The sequence below is a fragment of the Tupaia chinensis genome, unplaced genomic scaffold (assembly GCF_000334495.1).
Source record: "Tupaia chinensis unplaced genomic scaffold, TupChi_1.0 Scaffold138390_1, whole genome shotgun sequence".
Lineage (NCBI taxonomy): Eukaryota > Metazoa > Chordata > Mammalia > Scandentia > Tupaiidae > Tupaia > Tupaia belangeri.
In genome coordinates this window covers 2,441,963-2,459,905 of record NW_006198287.1, presented here as the reverse complement: position 1 = coordinate 2,459,905, position 17,943 = coordinate 2,441,963, and the positions used below count along the sequence as shown (strand labels likewise).

Here is a 17,943-nt window from a genome sequence, read left to right as displayed (position 1 = left end):
CTTCAAGGCCCATGAGGAAAATTAGTAAATACTGGATTCATGATCAGAAGATGCTAAAGATCCCAACCCAGGACATTCTGATTGGAGTAAATGTGACAATTATTAATGATCGGCACATGTTCCAATGATCCGAAGATTCCCTTTGGATTTCTAGGCTCATGAAGCTTGCCTCTCCCAGGAGCTCTAATAACCTCTATGCATCCCCCATTCTTTGACTCAATTCGAGATGTCATTTTCAAAGTCTTACTAGCCTGGGAGGACCTACTAAAACAATGTAGTGACAACTCCCACTCACCAAAACTCTGAAGTAGGGCCATTCAGAGGAAGCCATAGCAGAAAGACGGCTTACTTCTTCATACTGAAACGTTAACCTGGAGTGAAACCACCTAGAAAGTTAAGAAGACCAAGTAAGATCAGGAATGGGAATGTTCTTTGCAGTTTCTGAATTGATATACTTGCATATGCCTTCTTTAAGCACTTCTAGGTCACCCAAACCACTCTGGTGTTTTTTGAACTTTCATTTCCTAGTGTCAAAGGGGTAATTTTCCCCACTTTGTCAGGAATATATTCATGTTGTGTTGCCACTGCTTTTTATATATTATTTGCTGTCCCAAGTGTTTTATAGCTTCTCTAAGGCCCACTCTTCTTTCTCATATGATTCCTCTCATATTATATATAATGTGATAAGCAAATGATTTGTGTTTACTAACTTCAAATATCAAAATTAGTTCATCTATGGTCCACCCACTATGGCACAGCTGGTAGGACACCACTGTACGATATTGCAAGTGCAAGGGAAGGCCCAGAATTCAAATCTCAGGTAAACCTGAACAAATAGGGCATGCTCGTGGACCACAGGATCATGTGATCATAGGAGGCTGGGAGTAGGATCGTGGTATGGCAGGACCCTAGCAGGGGTCTCTCTCACTCACTCCATCTCTCTCAAGAAATACATATGCTTTTAAATAATTGGTTGATTGCATTCAGCTGATTGGGCAAAGAGACAATACAAAGGGAAAGCTTTTCTATATCTCATGAGCCTGTGTATGGTTTTAAATCTAATGTCGTTGCTTAATTGTGCTAATGTACATTCCCCAAAATATTAATAAATAAGCCCACTTTTATATCTAGTGTTCTCCTCCTAGTATCAGAAGAATATAATCAATACCCTTACTCTATTAACTTAACTTTTACAGTTCTGGGACCAGCAAATGGTGTAAAGATTACTTCACTGGACTACCATGTAATTGACTGCGATTCAAGTCCTGGACCTGGCAGCTTAAAATTCATGTCAGGTGCTTGTGCATGTGTGCCCAAGATTCTGAGAGGAGGTTGGAGGAGAAGGTATTGTGGCCATCCTCCCTGGGTGGATGAATTTTCACTTTCTGTCTTTCCGGTGAACACGTACACCCTATAGCAAAAATTTCTCTAAAAAGAAAAAAATTTATATGGTTTCTCCAGAAACCATAAAACAATGCTGATTTTTCAACGGAGTTTTCTCTCCTGCCTTCACCGCGGCTGTGCCCTCTCTTTAAGTGCTGTGCATTCTCCTATCTCTGCTCACACCCTGTCAACATTTGACAAATGTACTTCAAATGACTGATAGTCACATCCATTGCATGCTATCTCCTGATACACAGTCTCACCGGAACACAAAAATGTTCTTGCTATTGAAAGGTTCAGTAATCATACAGCAACTCATCTCTTGAGAACTAAATATACAAAGACGTTCTCTTCATCTGAGCTACTGGCTCTAACTTGCCCATTCAGCTATGAGGGTCTCGCTTTCCATCCTGGGAGTCCTTGCGTTGTTATGCATAGTTCCTCCAGGTAAGACAGCAACTTTTCATTCCAGAGTTATGAAAATACAAGAGAAAGAGAACACAATGTCTCCCAAGAGTTTGAAAAGAAGTTATATAGGGTAGATTTTACTGTTCCATGAAGCCGGCTTGGAGGGTAGAAGAATTGGTACAAAAGATACCCATAAGGTGACTTTAGTGATTTCACCTATTTATGAATTTTAACTTGGGCATTATATTTGATTGATAGATGATGGGGGAATGCACAGAAAACACAGCAAATCTGAGGACTTGAAAAAGGGAAAGTAACTGATGATTTGAAGAAGGGTGGGGCCAGCAGGTGGCATAGTGGTTATGGCACTGAACTGGACTCCCAATGACTAACCACAGCTCGAGTCCAGACTCAGCAGCTTGAAAATCATACCAGGCATGTGTGCGTGAGCCCAAAATCCTGAGAGGAGAACAGAGGAGAAAGGATTGAGGCATGGCCATTATTCTGGAAAGTGATTTCTTACTTTCCCTCTCTCTGTTTTTCTCTGTCTCTCTCTGATGAATGCACTTTCCCTATGGCAAATCAACACCCCAAAAAAGAGAAAGGGCTGGTGGGTGCTACATCATAATCCTTGGTTCTACAAAGCTTTCTCATCACTGATCAAAGGCAAAGACTTAGATTATGTGTTGCAGTACAGAATATAAAATTTTGATGGTTTTATTTCATCTATGTATAAATTACTTTATACATCACAGGAATTAAGAGTCTACCTTTGGGACCAGCAGATGGCATAATGGTGACATTGCTGGACTCCCACATAGTTAACTGTGGTTCGACTCCCAGACCTGGTGGCTTAAAACACACTGGGCCCAAGTGTGTGCATGCCCAAAATCCTGAGAGGAGAATGAAGGAGAAGGAATTGCAGCATGGCCATACTCCCTCGGGGGGGTGATTTTGCACTTTCTGTCTCTCTGTCTCTCTGTCTCTCCAACGAGTGCATGGTCCCTATAGCAAAAATCTCTCTCTTAAAAAAAAAAAAAAAGACTCCACCATAATTTTTAGGCAATTTATTAAACAATTATGCAGGCATATTTACTGAATAATCATTTTACCTTCCCAAATTCATTTTAAAATCAACTGATAGTATAAAATAAGTCCATCCATATTGATGCAGGCAGTAGGGCATTGCTTCACAATGCTGGAGTCACATTAGAAGGCCTGAGTCTACCTGAACGTGTCACATGCATCCGTGAGCCAGGCTAAGGGTGGGGAGGGTTGGAGTCTGGGAGAGAATTGCAGCTTGCTCTCTCTCTCTCTCTCCTCTCTCCTAACCTTTTCTTTTCTTTCACGAAAATTTAAATGTACAACAGACTCTAAGACAACACTTGATTCTAGGTATAGGTGGCAAAAGATATTATGGCAGAAAATCCAGATGTTTTAACATTGTAGGAAGAAACTCAAGGGTCACCATCTCCTTGAGTACGAGGAGCCATCTTTGAGTGTGTGTGTGTGTGTGGGTGTGTGTGTGTGGTGGGGTTGGGGGGGAGGTTTTTGTTATAGGGCGTGTGCGCTCGCCAGAAATAGAGAGAGAGACGGAAAGTGAGAAATCACCCCCCGGGGGGATGTCCATGCCACAATCCCTTCTCCTCCATTCTCCTCTCAGGATATTAGGCACTTCTACACATGCACCCTGCATGAGTTTAAGCCACCAGGTCCAGGACTTGAACCATAGTTGACTAGATGAGAGTCCAGCAACATAGCCATTACACCGACTGCTGATCCTGGAACCACATATTTTTTTGCCAGATTCCTAATTCCATCTGTGACCCAGGGGCCCTTCCTCGTGGCCTTTGCTCTTAGCTCTTTAAGCTTCCTCTGCTCTTTTTACTATTTTTGCTTGAAAGCCCTCTCAACCTCATCCATCTTTTTGATCAGCTTCTTGGGCTTCTTGCCACCTTCTCAGCCAGACATTTCACATTCTGTCCCTTCCCCAGACTCTGCCACTGGAAACAAAAAAAAAAAAAGAAAGAAAGAAAGAAAGAAAGAAAGAAAGAAAGAAAGAAAGAAAGAAAGAAAGAAAGAAAACTAAGGCAAGCTGGCGACCGCAGTGGTTAAAGTAGCTGGACCCCACATGGCTGACTTCAGTGTTTGAGTCCCTGACCCAGTGGCTAGAAAACCATTTTGGGTATGTGTGCATGTGTGTCCAAAATTCCCAGAGGAGAATGGAAAAAGAAGAGATTGTGATATGGCCATCCCCCGAAGGAGTGCTTTCTCCCTTTACTTCTGTCTGTCTGTCTCTTTCTGGCAAGCACACATGCCTTATAGCAAATTTTGAATAAATAAATAAATAAAAATGTAAAAACCTATATAATAAATAAGTTCATCGTTGGGTTTAAACCTGGGATTTATATTATCTGTTGACTTATTTATCTTTTATGATGCACATATTATCTTAAAGCACATCTTAATAGCTCTCAAGAGTTCCCTCAATGTTTTTCATATTTTTAATTGAGCTATAACTCATGAAAAATTTACTCTTTTATTCTTTAGGTGGCTTTCAATATGTTCATAATGTTGTACAACCACTACCACTGTCTAATTCTAGAACACTCACTTCTGATAAGGCATAAATATCCAACCATAGGAGGAACTCAACTCTAGAAAGAAAGAATAAAATAATAATTCAATTAAGGGATGTACAAAGGCTCTCAATAGATACTTAATTGTTTTCAAGGTTTATTTATTTAATGAATTTGCTATCATTATTAATTTTTTAATTTGACCGAGAGAGACAGAGAGAGAAAGAAAGGGAACAGGAGAAACCAACCCACCAGGCTGAGGATTCAAATCATGGTCTCCTATGTGGGAGTCCAGCACCTTAACCACCACACCACCTGCTGGCTCCTCAATAGACATGTTTTAAAATAAGAAATACAAATGACTAACATAAAAAATGCTCAACATCACTAATAATTAGGGAGAAGACAATTAAGACCACAATAAGATATCACCTTACACCTGTTAGAATGGCTATTATCAAAAAGACAAGAGATTAACAAATGTTGGCAAGGACATAGAGAAAAGTGAACACTTGTACATTATCAATAGGTTGGTTTGCTTGATTTGGTCATTCCACATTGTATTAAAAAATTCTAACATTACTTTACACCCCATAAAAACATACAATTATAATTTGTAGATAATAATGAAAGTGTTTGAAAAAGAAAAAAGTACATAGGGAGAAAATTTATATTAGTCTTGGCAAAGATTTTTTTTTTTTTGGAGAGATTTTCACTGTAGGGCGCGTGCGCTCGCCAGACAGAGAGAGACATAGAGACAGAAAGCGAGAAATCACCCCCCAGGGGGGATGGTCACGCCGCAATCCCTTCTCCTCCATTCTCCTCTCGGGATCTTGGGCACGCACGCACACGTGCCCGGCGTGAGTTTTTTAAGCCACCGGGTCCGGGACACGAACCACGGTCGACTACGTGGGAGTCCAGCGACATAGCCATTACGCTAACTGCTGGTTCCCTTGGCAAAGATTTTAGCCTATAATTTATAGGAAAAGATTTTGGAAAAGACCTGTGGATTTTAAGGGAATATCAAAAATTTTAATGAAAAATTTCTATGAAAACTCAAGAAATACAGCTATTTTATAAAAATATAGAAATCATTACTATAAAAGTTAGAATAGTAGTTTCTTTTGAGACAAAAACAAAAGGATGAAAGAAAACACCTGGAGACCAAAAAGAAGGCAGAAAACCAAAGTGGGAGATTATTGCTTACATGATCCTAGGCATATCTCAGTAACTTCCTCAGCAAAGGAGATGTGGCCTTGAACCTGAAAGCACTGGAAAACTGGAGCCAATACCACTTCTCATTTTCAATTAATGATTTGTTATATTTTATCAAAACAGAAAAAGAAGCAACCAGAGATAACGTCTTTTTTTTTTTTTTTTCCTAATTGGCAGCGGACACATTAAACTTCCAGAAAGAAAGAGAGAAAAGGAGAAACCACCTTCCAGTGGGCTATGGTCATGCTGCAATCCCTTCTCCTCCATTTCTCCACCCTATTCCAATGTGGGGCACACATGCACCCAGTGTATTTTTTAAGCTGCCAAGGTTAGAATTCAAACTGTGTTCAGCTATGTGGGATTCAGCTCCCTTAACCACTAAGCGATGGCCAAGCTTCCATTTTTCCACCACCATATATCTTTACCCAATTTTAATTTTACCCATGGTCTGCTTTCTCTTGACTCTCTGGAGGAAGGCTGAGCCCTTCACTTGCACTCTAAATTCCACCCTCGTTTGATTTTTTAAGAATTGATTGGAAGGTATAAAAGCATTGTGAAGAATGACAATACTGGAGACAGTGGGGGAAGAGGGTGGAAAATAGGGAGGGTAAGACTCAAGGGGAAAAAGAGGGAAGCAAAACATTAAAGGGACCCAAAATTGAAAAAAATTTGTTATGTTTATGGTAATGCCTTTGACTGGACCAATACGCAATGTATTCATGATGAGAAAACTCATTTGGTTTACTGTAAAGATACTCAGTGATTAAATGTATAAAGATAAAAAAAAAATAAGAGAAAAAAATTTAAAAGAATTTCAACTCTGAAATTAAACATACTTTCTTGCATCATGAATCCTCACTCTCCCCCCAGAACTGAGTCATTAATTTTAGGCAGAAACAGTCAGTAATTCTTCTCAAAACTTGTCCCTGTTCAGCTACTATCTTACATAGCTGCTCTCTTTACAGAACAAACCATATTTGCCTTTATTCAAAGCTCCACTCTCTCTTGTGTTTTGTCATTGTTGTTGTTTTTGTTGTTTCTGGGAAAGTTCTTTAAAGTTGTTTTAAATTTATTATAAAATATTTCAGACATTAAAAAAAATTACAAATAACTGGGGACCAGAGGGTGGCATGGTGGTTAAGATGCTGGACACTCCCACTTGACCAATCACAGTTTGAGTCCTGGACCTGGTGGCTTGCTTTCTCACGTTCTCTCTCTCTCTCTTTCTGTATCTCTCTCTGATCAAATTAAAATAAATGAGTAAATAAATTAAAAAGTAAATAAATAATTCTTTTTAAAAATAATATAATCTAATTCATCTTTTCTTTTCAAAGCCAGCAGCTTTTCTTCTGTTACGTGTCCTCCGGGATTACATCATTGCAGAATGAAGTGCAATGCTAATGAATATGCAGTTAGATACTGTGATGACTGGAGCATCTGCTGCAAAGCAAGGAACAAGCAAATTAAGAAAACAAAGAAGTGGTGAAAAGTTTAATTCCACTTTCTTCAGCTCCAGGAACAGAAACTAAAAATGTTTTAAACTCTTCTATCTTTCTATGACTAATTAATATGATGGATGAAAGGCAATTCACGGTATTACATGTTTAGATGGTCAGGTTCAAATAAATATAAATTTTATAAAGGCTTACACTCAATTTTCTTTATTTCATTTCTAATTTATTCACATTAAATTGTTGTACAGCTTTATGGCATCCTTTTTTTGTCTCATTTTTACAGTTTTTAGCTTAAAGTGTATTTTGTCTGATATCAGTATTGTGACTCCAGCCCTTTTTGGTTTCTGTTTGCATGAAATGACTTTTTCCAGCCCTTCATTTTCAATATATGCATATCTTTATCAATGAGGTGTGTTTCTTGTAAGCAGCTCATGGAAAGCTTCTATTTCTTTATCCATTTAGCCCATCTGTGTCTTTTAATTGGGGAATTTAATCCATAACATTCAATGTTATTATTGATATATTCAGATTTATGCCTGCTATTTTGTTAGTCATTTACTTTTTTTTTTTTTTTTTTTTTTTTGGTGGAGGGGAGAGGTTTTTCCTATAGGGCACACGTGCTCACCAGAAAGACAGAGACAGAGAGACAGAAAGCAAGAAATCACCCACCAGGAGGGATGGCCACGCAGCAATCCCTTCTCTTCCATTCTCTTCTCAGGATCTCAGGCATGCATTCACACACACCTGGTGTGAGTTTAAGCCACCAGATCCAGGACTTGAACCATAGTTGACTACATGGGAGTCCAGCAACATAGCCATTACACCAATCACTGGTCCCTGTTAGTCATTTTCTTAGTTGATTTATGTTCTCTTATTTCTATTTGCCTCTTCTTCATTTTCCTGATGTAGTATTCCCTTTTAAGTATATCTTAAAGAGATGGTTTAGTATTGGTAAATTCTTTTTTTTGTTGTTGTTTCGTTTTTGGTTTTTGCTATAGGGTGCATGCACTTGCTATAGAAAGACACAGACAGAGATAGAGAGAAAGTAAGAAATCACCCATGCCATAATCCCTTCTCCTCCATTCTCCTCTCAGGATGTTTAGCATGCATATACACGTGTGTTTTTCAAGCCACTGAGTCTAAGGCTTGAACTGCACAGTAAGCCATGTGGAGTCCAGTTGCCTTAATACACTATCAGCTGACCTGGTAAGTTCTTTGGGTTTTTATTTATCTGGAAATAATTTTATTTCTCCTTTCCATCTGAGGGATAATCTTGCCAAGTATAATATTCTTGCCTGAAATTTTTTTCTTTCTGAATTTTAAACATGTCTTCCCATTCTTTCTTTGCCTGTATTGTTTGTGTTGCGAGTGCTGAGGTTAGTCTGATGGATTATCCTTTGCAAGTAATTAGGTGTTTCTCTTGCCATTTTTAGAATATTACATTTGGCTTTGGCTTTTGTCACTTTGGCTATGATGTCCCTTAGAGAGGATCTTCTTATATTGAATCTCTTTGAGGTTCTTTGTATTTCTTCTATCTGGAATGTCCATATGTCTCTCTAGATTTGGACAGTTTTCAGATTGTATTTCATGAAAGATTTTCTATGCTTTTACCCATCTGTTCACCTTCTGGAATATTTATTGTGTGGATATTTGGTCACTTAATGGTGTCTAGAATTTCCTGTATATTGTCCTCATTTTTAATGGTTATATTTTTATTCTTTTTGGCAACTTGAACTAAATTGCAAGTTTTATCTTCAAGGTCATAAATTCTTTCTTCTGTGTAGTCTAATTTGCTGTTAATACTTTCAAGGAAAATTTTTATTTCCTAGATTGTATTCTTCATCCGCAGGAGGACTGTAACATCTTTTTTCAGGTAGCAATCTTTTTATGGAATTCCTCCTTCATATCATGGAATGGTTTTCTCATCTCCTAGAATTGACTGTCCATTTTTTCTCACATCTCATTGAGTTTCATTATAATGAATATTCAGAATTTCTTTTCTAACATTTTCATGATTTTCTGTTTCCTCCATTGTTGGTGAGGAGCTATTGTATTCCTTAGGGAGAGAGATATTTTCTTGTTTTGTTATATTTTGACTTTTTTCATATTTCTTCTGTTTCTTTGTTGGTTTTAGACATCTACTGAAGTCCTTACTTCTTCCTAATTTTTGGAGTAGATACTTTAATGCTGGAAAGAGAGGAGGAAGAATGACCCTAGTTCCCAAGTGTGCACCTGGCAGAGTGGTTCAAGACAGGCCAGAAGACAGGCACGTCTTCCAAATCAGAGCAGGGCTATGTAGTCTGTGCATAAGATCTGGAGGCAGAATGGCTCTTCAGGTCCACTTGGAGCTTTGGCAAGGTGGTCTAGGAGGGCACAGAGGCAAGCCTATCTTTGAAGCCCAAGATATGGGTCCTAAGTAGCCTGTGTATGGGAGTCTAGCTTTCTCAAAGTCTGAATGTAACCCTGTGAAGATGGCTAAAGGAAGAGGAGACAGGGCAGCTTTCAGGCCATGGGTGTAGTCTTGGGAAGGTATTCAGGTAGGCCCAGGAGTCAGCTGTGCCTTTCATATCTAAGCCAGGCTTAATTTCTGGCAGCCAGTGACTCCCTGAACCAGAATACAACCCTGCCTGCCGGATGCAATGTAGTGAGTGACGAAATCCCTTTAGTCTCTATTGGTAGAGGGTTGCTCTCTTTTGTATCCTCTACTCCTTCTGGTATGTGGAGTCTTGACCATAAATGGAGCTCCACCTCGTGGTAGGGTTTTGAGATAGTGCACAGATACAAACTACATTCTGCTCTACTATAAGTTTTGCCTTCCACCATCTTGTGAAGTCTTTGGACTTTCTAGCCATGAGAATCATGACTTTGAGGAATAAGCTTCTATTCTCTTTACAATTCACCCAGTCTCAGGTATTTTTATTGGTAACACAAAAATGGACTAAGAGAGCCAGCAGGTGGCACAGAGGTTAAGGTGACTAGTCACACATGAAATGATTGTACAGTTCAAGTCCCAGACCACGTGACTTGAAAAACATGCCAGTCCTGTTCATGTGCATGCCCAAACTCCCAAGTGAAGAATGGAGGAGAAAGAACTGTGTTGTGCTCATGCCCCTGTTTGGTAATTTCTCTCTCTCTCTCTCTCTCTCTCTCTCTCTCTCTCTCTCTCTCACACACACACACACACACACACACATACACACACACATTCTCTCTCTCTCTCCCTCTCTCCCTCTCTCTCCAGCAAGCTCATGTGCCCTATAGTAAACTAACTAACTAAATAAATAAATGGGCTAAGACAGGAGTCTTGGTTAATAAAAATATGCTGATAACCTCTCCATTATTAAAATGCTCCAGGGGAACATCAGATGGTGTAATGGTACCACTTAGTTGACCGCAGTTTGAGTTCTGGACCAGGAGGCTTAAACTCATGCCGGATGCGTGTGCGTGCATGCCCAAGATCCCAAGAGGAGAGTGGAGGACAAGGGATTATGGTGTGGCCATTCCCCCTGGGAGGTGATTTCTTACTTTGTGTCTCTGTCTTTCTGGCGACCACACAAGCCCCATAGCAAAAAAAATAAAAAAAAGGAAAGATGCTCCTTCCATTCTGATGATTAAACACACTGTCTCTAAGAACATGCTTAAATTTTAGGACTTGTCTGAAAGTAACAAGTATTAGCAAGCATGAATTAATAATATTCCCCTACTATTTCCCCTAACATTACAGAAGTGTTGAATGATCTGCATCTCAATGTATAAGAAATGACATATCCAAATTTTTTTTTCATTTCATTGAAAAGGTCACTAACTTTCCAAAGTACAACAGCTTGATACCCACTACTCAAACTTCCTACTTCTTTACTTAACCAATTCCATGTTTTAGAATAAGTTATTTGATGCTTCCAATTCTAGATACCAAGTCTGGTATTCTTCGCATTTTTTAGAATTATTTATTTTTTTATTTAACATTTATTTATTTATTTTATTTGACCAAAGAGGGACATAGCACCAGAGAGAGAGAGAGAAAGTGAGAAAGCAAGCCACCGGGTCTGAGACTCAAACAGCAGTCAGCCGTGTGGGAGTCCAGCACCCTTAACCACCATGCCACTTGCTGAATCCTGTAGCTACATAATTTTTTTTAAAGTATACAAAAATGATGAATTAGATAAATAAGATGTTTAATTTTCCACAAAGTAACACATAGCTAAGATTTCTGCCAATGAAGGATGACATTATATAATCCATGCTCCTGACAGCGTTCTCTCCTTACAATGATAGCTAATAGGCCAGTCCCATAGTCTAGTGGTTAAGGCAGCCAGATCCCAAATGGCCAACTTTGGTTTCAATTCCAGCCTCAGTGACTTGAAAAACATTCTTGACGTATGTGCACACAGGCCTAAAATGCTAACAGGATGGAGAAATGGAGGAAAATAGATTGCAGCATTACCACACCCCAGTATTCGGTGCTTTCCTCCTCTCCCTCCTTCTCTCTGTCTCTGCTGCCCTTTGGCAACTTAAAAAAAAAAATTTATTAAAAACACCTTGATGGGGGGCCAGCAGGTGGCATGGTGGTTAAGGGTGTTGGATTCCCACATGACTGACTGCGGTTTCAGTCCCAGACCTGGCACCTTCCTTTCTCACTTTCCCTCTCTCTCACGTGCGCACTCTGTCCCTTTCTGATCAAATTAAAATAAATGAATTAAATAAATAAATAAATAATTCTTTAAAAAAAAAAAACCTTGATGGAATATTATGCAGAATTTTAAAATACTACTTATAAAGAGTTTCTAATGACACTGCTTTATACAAAGGATCTTCACAAAGTTCAGGAAAAATCATTATGAGAAAACTATGTATGAATTTCAAAAATTTTTTACTCCAGGGAACCAGCAGTTAGCATAATGGCTATGTCGCTGGACTCCCACGTAGTCGACCGCAGTTCATGTCCTGGACCCGGTGGCTTAAAACTCACGCCGGGCGCGTGTGCGTGCGTGCCCAAGATCCCGAGAGGAGAATCGACGAGAAGGGATTGCGGCATGACCATCCCCGCTGGGGGGTGATTTCTCGCTTTCTGTCTCTATGTCTCTCTCTGTCTGGTGAGCACACACGCCCTATAGCGAAAAACCTCTCAAAAAAAAAAATTTTTTTTACTCCAAAATAAAATCATGCTTTAATTCCATTTTTCCACAAGTTTTTGAAGTTTCCTCACTCTTATATATCAAGTTATAAAAGCAGGACACCTAATTACAAGAATATTAAACTCATAACAAAATAAAATGCAAAACAAAATATCACATAACAAACCAAACACAGAAAAACTTTTTTTTTTCAGAGAAAGAGATTTTTTGCTATAGGACTCATGTGCTTGCTCACTGGAGAGAAAGAGACACAGAAAGTAAGAAATCACCCCTCAGGGGGACTGGCCACACTGCAATTCCTACTCTTCCATTCTCCTCTTGGGATTTTAGGTGTACACGCATACATGCCCAGAGTGAGTTTCAAGCTGCCAGGTCCAGGACTCAAACCATAATCACCTACATGGGAGTCCAGCTACAAAACCATTACACCCTCTGCTGGTTCCAGACAAAACTTTTTTTAAGACGCACAAAGGTGGAAACACACACACACACACACACACCGTTTCTGAGAGGTGGAGCACAATATAACTTTCAGAGAAAGTGATTTTTAGTATTTTATAAATTTTCTTTTTTTTTTTCCCTTTGTAACAAGGTACATGCCCTCACCAGAGAGAGACAGATAGGGAAAGTGAGCAATCAACCCCCAGGAGTGGATGGCCATGCTGCAATCCTTTCTCCATTCTCCTCTCGGGATTTTTGGGCATGCACACACACATGCCCAGCGTGATTCTCAAGTTGCCAGGGCCAGGACTCAAACTATGCAGTCAGCCATGTGGAATCTAGCACCTTAACCTTCTCACCACCTATTTGTCCTAGAATTTTGTAAATTAGCACTCTAATTGTTTATATTGTAACATAAGAGCTAAAGTAAAGAATTTTTTGTTCATTAAAAAATATAAAGTTGGGGTTGGCCAGACAGTGGCACAGCAGTAACATGACTAGATTCCTATGGGGAGGGCCCAGGTTCATGTCCCAGGGCCTCCCTATATGCACAGGCAAGGTCATGAACTCTCTGTCTCTCTCTCTCTCTCTCTCTCTCTCTCTCCTGAGTTAGCATGTATACCCTACAGCAAGCTAAATAAATAAATAAATAATGGATTAAGACACGAGTTTTGGGATGGATAAAAATATAGCTCAGCCTAGGGGTGAATCATGGTGTGTGGACACTGGGGTGTTTGTCTGTCTGTCTGTCTGTCTGTCTGCCTGTAGAAATAAATAAATTTTTAAAAAGAATAGAGAATTATATTGCTCCCAAGTGTTTTTGAGTACTTTTGGAAAACCCAGTAGGGGAAACAATGCCTTTGTTGATGGGGAAAGCTGTCAAACAGGAAAGGGCTGTCAGTTTTGTCCTCAGATCAGTATTGCCAACACAACTGCCTCAGGGGTGTTCAGAATGGCATATCGACTCAGGGCAGGGCATACCCCAGATCTGAGAGGTTTGTACAAGAGTGCGTGTGCTCAACTTTCTCTTTCTCCCTGTTCTTTGACAGCCACTGTCAGACCCTGCCACCAGCCACCTCAGCAGAAGTTTCTGGGCATGAAACCTCTTCTCATCGTGTTTGTCTTTCTCTTCTTTTGGGATCCAGCACTGGCAGGTAAAATGGGAATCTTCCTGGGGAGGAAAGTGCCTCTTCTAGAAGAACTTTACTAAATGACCCAAAAAAATGTCACACCTACCAAGAACTCTAATTTTCCAAGGAGAAAATGCATCAGCCAGTGCTGATGTCAGCAAGACCTGAGATTGAATCTTGGCTTTCCAACTTGCTGGCTGTACAGCTGAAAGCAAATGCCTGAGCTTCTCTGAGCCTTCATTTACAAAATGGAAATAAGAGTCTAGCAAAGGTAAAATAGGATAATGTATAGAATATGCCTATATGTATAATGTGAAAATACCTGGTTCATGAGAGTTATCACTGTATATTCATTAGTAATACCCCCATCCTACTTTGCTACTGTTTTGTAGTCTCTAATTTCACACTATATCTAGATTTAATAGTTAAAACCAGCAAACAGTGATATCACACATTTGTTAAGCTTTTTAATATACTGAAGTGGCTTATAGTTGATTTATGATTTGTGGATCCCTTAGGTACATGAAGAAACAAATTTGGAACTGTTTCTTTCAAGAGTATAACTGTAAGAGAAAAAGTATCTGATCATATGAGGTAGCGTACATGGAGGAGAGCGGGACTGGCCTACACTCTAGTTTTATCGCATTCTTTTTTGACTTTACAAAACTTAGCTTGAATATTCTCTTCACTGATGTTACAGATCAGTTCAATACTTCAGCTTCCCTGAAGGGTTCTCTAGGCAAATTAAGCCAGGTTTTTAGATCATGTGACTCAATAGGCTGAATTTTAAAATCCATAGGATTTGGGCCTCTTGAAACTGTTGACAGCACCATTTCATCATGGTGTATGGCAATTGATTCATGGCCTCCAGAGAATCAACAACTTTAGTCTAAATAGTTCCTTTAGTCCTTATACATTCCTATAGCTTGTCAATTTCATAGAAATTTCTTATCTTATTGCATAGACCATTATACTTCAACTTCCTGAAAGTGTTACAGATTATGCTTTGGGGTTTCCATCTTGCCACCTGAACAACCTTAGTCTCTTTCTTTTACCTATAAGATAATTATTTTCTAAGGCACAGTGACTTGTATAGGGTATGTGGTGGCTCAAGATTTCTATAGATGACTAAATATTGGCACTCCTTCTTTCTTAAAATCTTCTTGCATATAAAAATAGAGAAACCTTTATATTTGGTAGCTCTAAGAAGTACTATGTCTACAAAATTATAAACATTTGAGGTATCAAATGCCTTGGGTTCTAATAAGATTTCCAAAAACTCTCTTCCAGACTCACAAGACCATTCCATGTTGAAAATGCTTCACTGCATTTGTCATGTTTTCTCCTCTCTCAGAGATAGGGTTTCTTCTCTTTTTCTCTAGACTAAATATTCTTTAAGGTTAAAGTTTATATTATACTCAAATCTGTACCCTAGCAGTCCCTAATGAACAGAATTTATAAAAATGGTTTTGGGGATGAATAAGTAATGATAATTCAGTAATCAAATGTTTAAATAATCACATAGTGAGTAGAATGACTACCTTGATTGTTTGGATTATACTAACTGACCAGTTCAGGCAAACTTCCAAGTTGCTGTTTGTATTAGTCAGCTCAGGCTGCCATAATAAAATACCATAGAATGTGTGGCTTAAACAAAATTCATTTTCTCATAGTTCTGGAAACTGGGAAATCCAAGATCAAGGCGTTGGCTTATTCGGTGTCTGGTGAGGGTTCTCTTCCTGGCTTGTAGATGCCCCTCTTCTTGCTGTGTCCTCCTTCAATAAGGCTATTTTATTGGATTAGGGTACCTACTTTACCAGATTAAGCCTCCAATCTTACAACCTCATTTAACTTATATTACCTCCTCAGGGCCCTATCTTCAAATATGATGAATCGGAAGTTAGGGTTTCAATATACAAATTTTGGTGTGACACAATTTAGCCATAGCACTTGTTAACTTTTGTCAATTCTATAAATGGGAAAAAAAAGTATTATAACCAAATGTCCTTGGACTCCAGTGGGATGAAAATTGAGAAGTCAATCATTCTATATTTCAAAAGAGATCCTTAGCAAATAATCTTTTCATTCATTTTCATTTTAGGCTTAAATCCATTTTCATCAGAAATTCACAAGAAATGTTATGGCAATGGTACCTGCAGACTTGAGTGCTATGGAAGTGAAATGTTAGTTGCTTATTGTTTGTATCAACTAGAATGCTGTGTCAGAGGAAACCCTGCACACTAACATGAGAAACTAGTGAATGTCAATTAACCTGAAGATCTTTGGCCCTCCCATATTTCACAAAACTGGGAATGTGGATCAAACTGTGACACTGTGATGTGCCCAAGGCTGCTGGGTTTTAGCATTTTAATAAGCCACCAGAATCCTGGGAATTTGGATTTGAAGAGCTGAGCTGCAGCCTTCTTTTTAAAAAGTGCTAAATTTCTCATGAAAACAACCTAGACTATATTTTCTCATTCCAATGCGCTATCTAATGCTTTCTTCAATGCCTATTTCTTGTTCTAATCATAAAAAAGATGTATTGATTATTTAGAGTCTTCAAATAGAAACATTTTTTTAAACTAGGTCCTACCCTACCATCTCTTCAAGTTCCCATGTACCTTTTCTATGATGAATCTCCTATTTGTAGAGAAACAGATCTGCCCTAAACCTATGAGTACATCTCTCACATGGACCACATAGGCAAAACTTATCTGTAAATTGACCCAAGTCTTGACTGAGTCTGACCCTGAAGTTCTTGAAACAGAAAATCATCTTCTGATGGGCTGTCACAAAGTAGTTTCTCACCTCCCTAGTTTCAGTTAAACATGAGACTTCCAACCTCAGCACACTTAGGGTTAAGCTATAGACCGTAAGATTGTTTGGCTAAGGCTTAATGTTGGCGCTTCAGTAGCAGAGTGACCCACCACCTCTGCTACCCATCATCTGGCCTCTCTGGTTGGGTGTCATCCCGTGGATCTAGGAACTAACACTATGCTGATCTTGCTTTGTTCTATGTATAATAAACTGTCTAAATCCATTGGAACTCACTGTTTTCTTTATCAGCCAACCTCATGAAGATATAACAAGAAAATTTAGCAATTTCTGTCATGGTGCTGGTGGTATTACTGGCTACTAGACTCCTGCCAACTTCTTGCCTAATTGATCAGACTATAGATAGATAGTTATGCATAAATGTGTAAGCTACATGCTATTCAAGACAAAGAGTAGGGTGACAGAAAAAGGTACATTCTGGTTGTGGAACAATCTTCTTTAGCTTCAATGCTGGATATGGCTTGGACTTTCTAGTGATTCCAAGAGGATAGGGCTGTAGCTGCAAATAGCTAATCTGGCACAGGACTGAGGGAAGAATGGTTAAGTTCCTAGGCTGTAATGACAGTGCTGCCTGCCCAGCTACTCACTGGGAAGAGAAGAAAGGAGAACTGTGAATAAGAAACAATAAGGAGCTTGAGGGGTTCCATACTCCCAGACAATGGTCAGTCTTCAAGAAAATCCAGTGTTGGTACCTCTGAGGAGGAAGACACTAAGAATCTAGTGGCATGCCCAAATTCTGCTATGATATCTGCAGGAGAGGCAAGTTAAATGAATGGATCAGAGATGGCTTAGAATGGTAACCAGGTTACTCAGTATGCAGAGTACAGAACATATCCAGAGAGGGCCCAGGAAAACTGTTGGACTCTGAGGGAAGCCAGGGAATCCTTCTCCAAAAAGCACAAAATCTGGAATTACAGCCTTCTAACATCTCAAACAGCTTGCCTCTCATTTTACTCTTCCACATTGGGTACAAATGATCTATCTACATAGATATAGAGAAACCTGAAAGTAATCCTGCCTGCTGATACTCTGAGAAATAAGGTGAGGAGTCACTGTTAGAGACCATTCAGAGAGCTGAGCCCCAAAGCCAGGAGAGAGTCTGAGTTTCTGCTGGACAAATCAGACACTCTTATGAATATGGCAAGTTCTGCATGGACAGAATTTTTCACTGCTACAAAAAACAAAAATAAAGTAGATAAAGCAACCCTACTCTACCTCTACCTGACTTTTCCACAAACCCAAATGTTCACACTCATATACCCTGTCAGGAAATGAACTCTATCATACAATGGTAGCAGCAAACGTCTTTATTCTTTTGAGAGAAACTACATATGTTGCATGATCACCACTAGTTCTGCTGGTC

At 39.2% G+C, this 17,943-nt stretch overlaps 2 protein-coding genes and 1 long non-coding RNA gene across 4 annotated transcripts in view; 2 read left to right on the top strand and 1 right to left on the bottom strand.

The window, feature by feature from the left end:
• The window catches only part of LOC102489437 (uncharacterized), a 154,567-nt gene that overhangs the window by 46,426 nt on the left and 90,198 nt on the right, over window positions 1–17,943 (bottom strand). The window contains exon 5 of the long non-coding RNA XR_336399.3: window positions 296–386. This is a non-coding gene — a long non-coding RNA (uncharacterized LOC102489437). The remainder of the gene's footprint in view (window positions 1–295; window positions 387–17,943) is intronic.
• On the top strand, window positions 333–7,098 carry LOC102487911 (beta-defensin 43-like). Of its 2 annotated transcripts, none has more exons than XR_001371345.1 (2): window positions 333–407; window positions 6,920–6,998. XR_001371345.1 is itself a non-coding variant. In XM_006161237.1 (2 exons), the coding sequence occupies exons 1-2, from the start codon at window positions 1,773–1,775 to the stop codon at window positions 7,069–7,071; spliced, it is 210 nt and encodes a 69-aa protein (XP_006161299.1). In that variant the 5' UTR covers window positions 1,762–1,772; the 3' UTR covers window positions 7,072–7,098. The 2 variants fall into 2 exon arrangements, 1 of the variants encoding a protein (XP_006161299.1); XM_006161237.1 differs by lacking the exon at window positions 333–407 and adding an exon at window positions 1,762–1,830 and having other exon boundaries at window positions 6,920–7,098.
• Window positions 13,506–16,777, top strand: DEFB134 (defensin beta 134). The gene is made up of 2 exons (XM_014592715.2): window positions 13,506–13,769; window positions 15,847–16,777. Exons 1-2 carry the CDS (start codon window positions 13,568–13,570, stop codon window positions 15,987–15,989), a joined length of 345 nt encoding a protein of 114 aa, XP_014448201.1. The 5' UTR covers window positions 13,506–13,567; the 3' UTR covers window positions 15,990–16,777.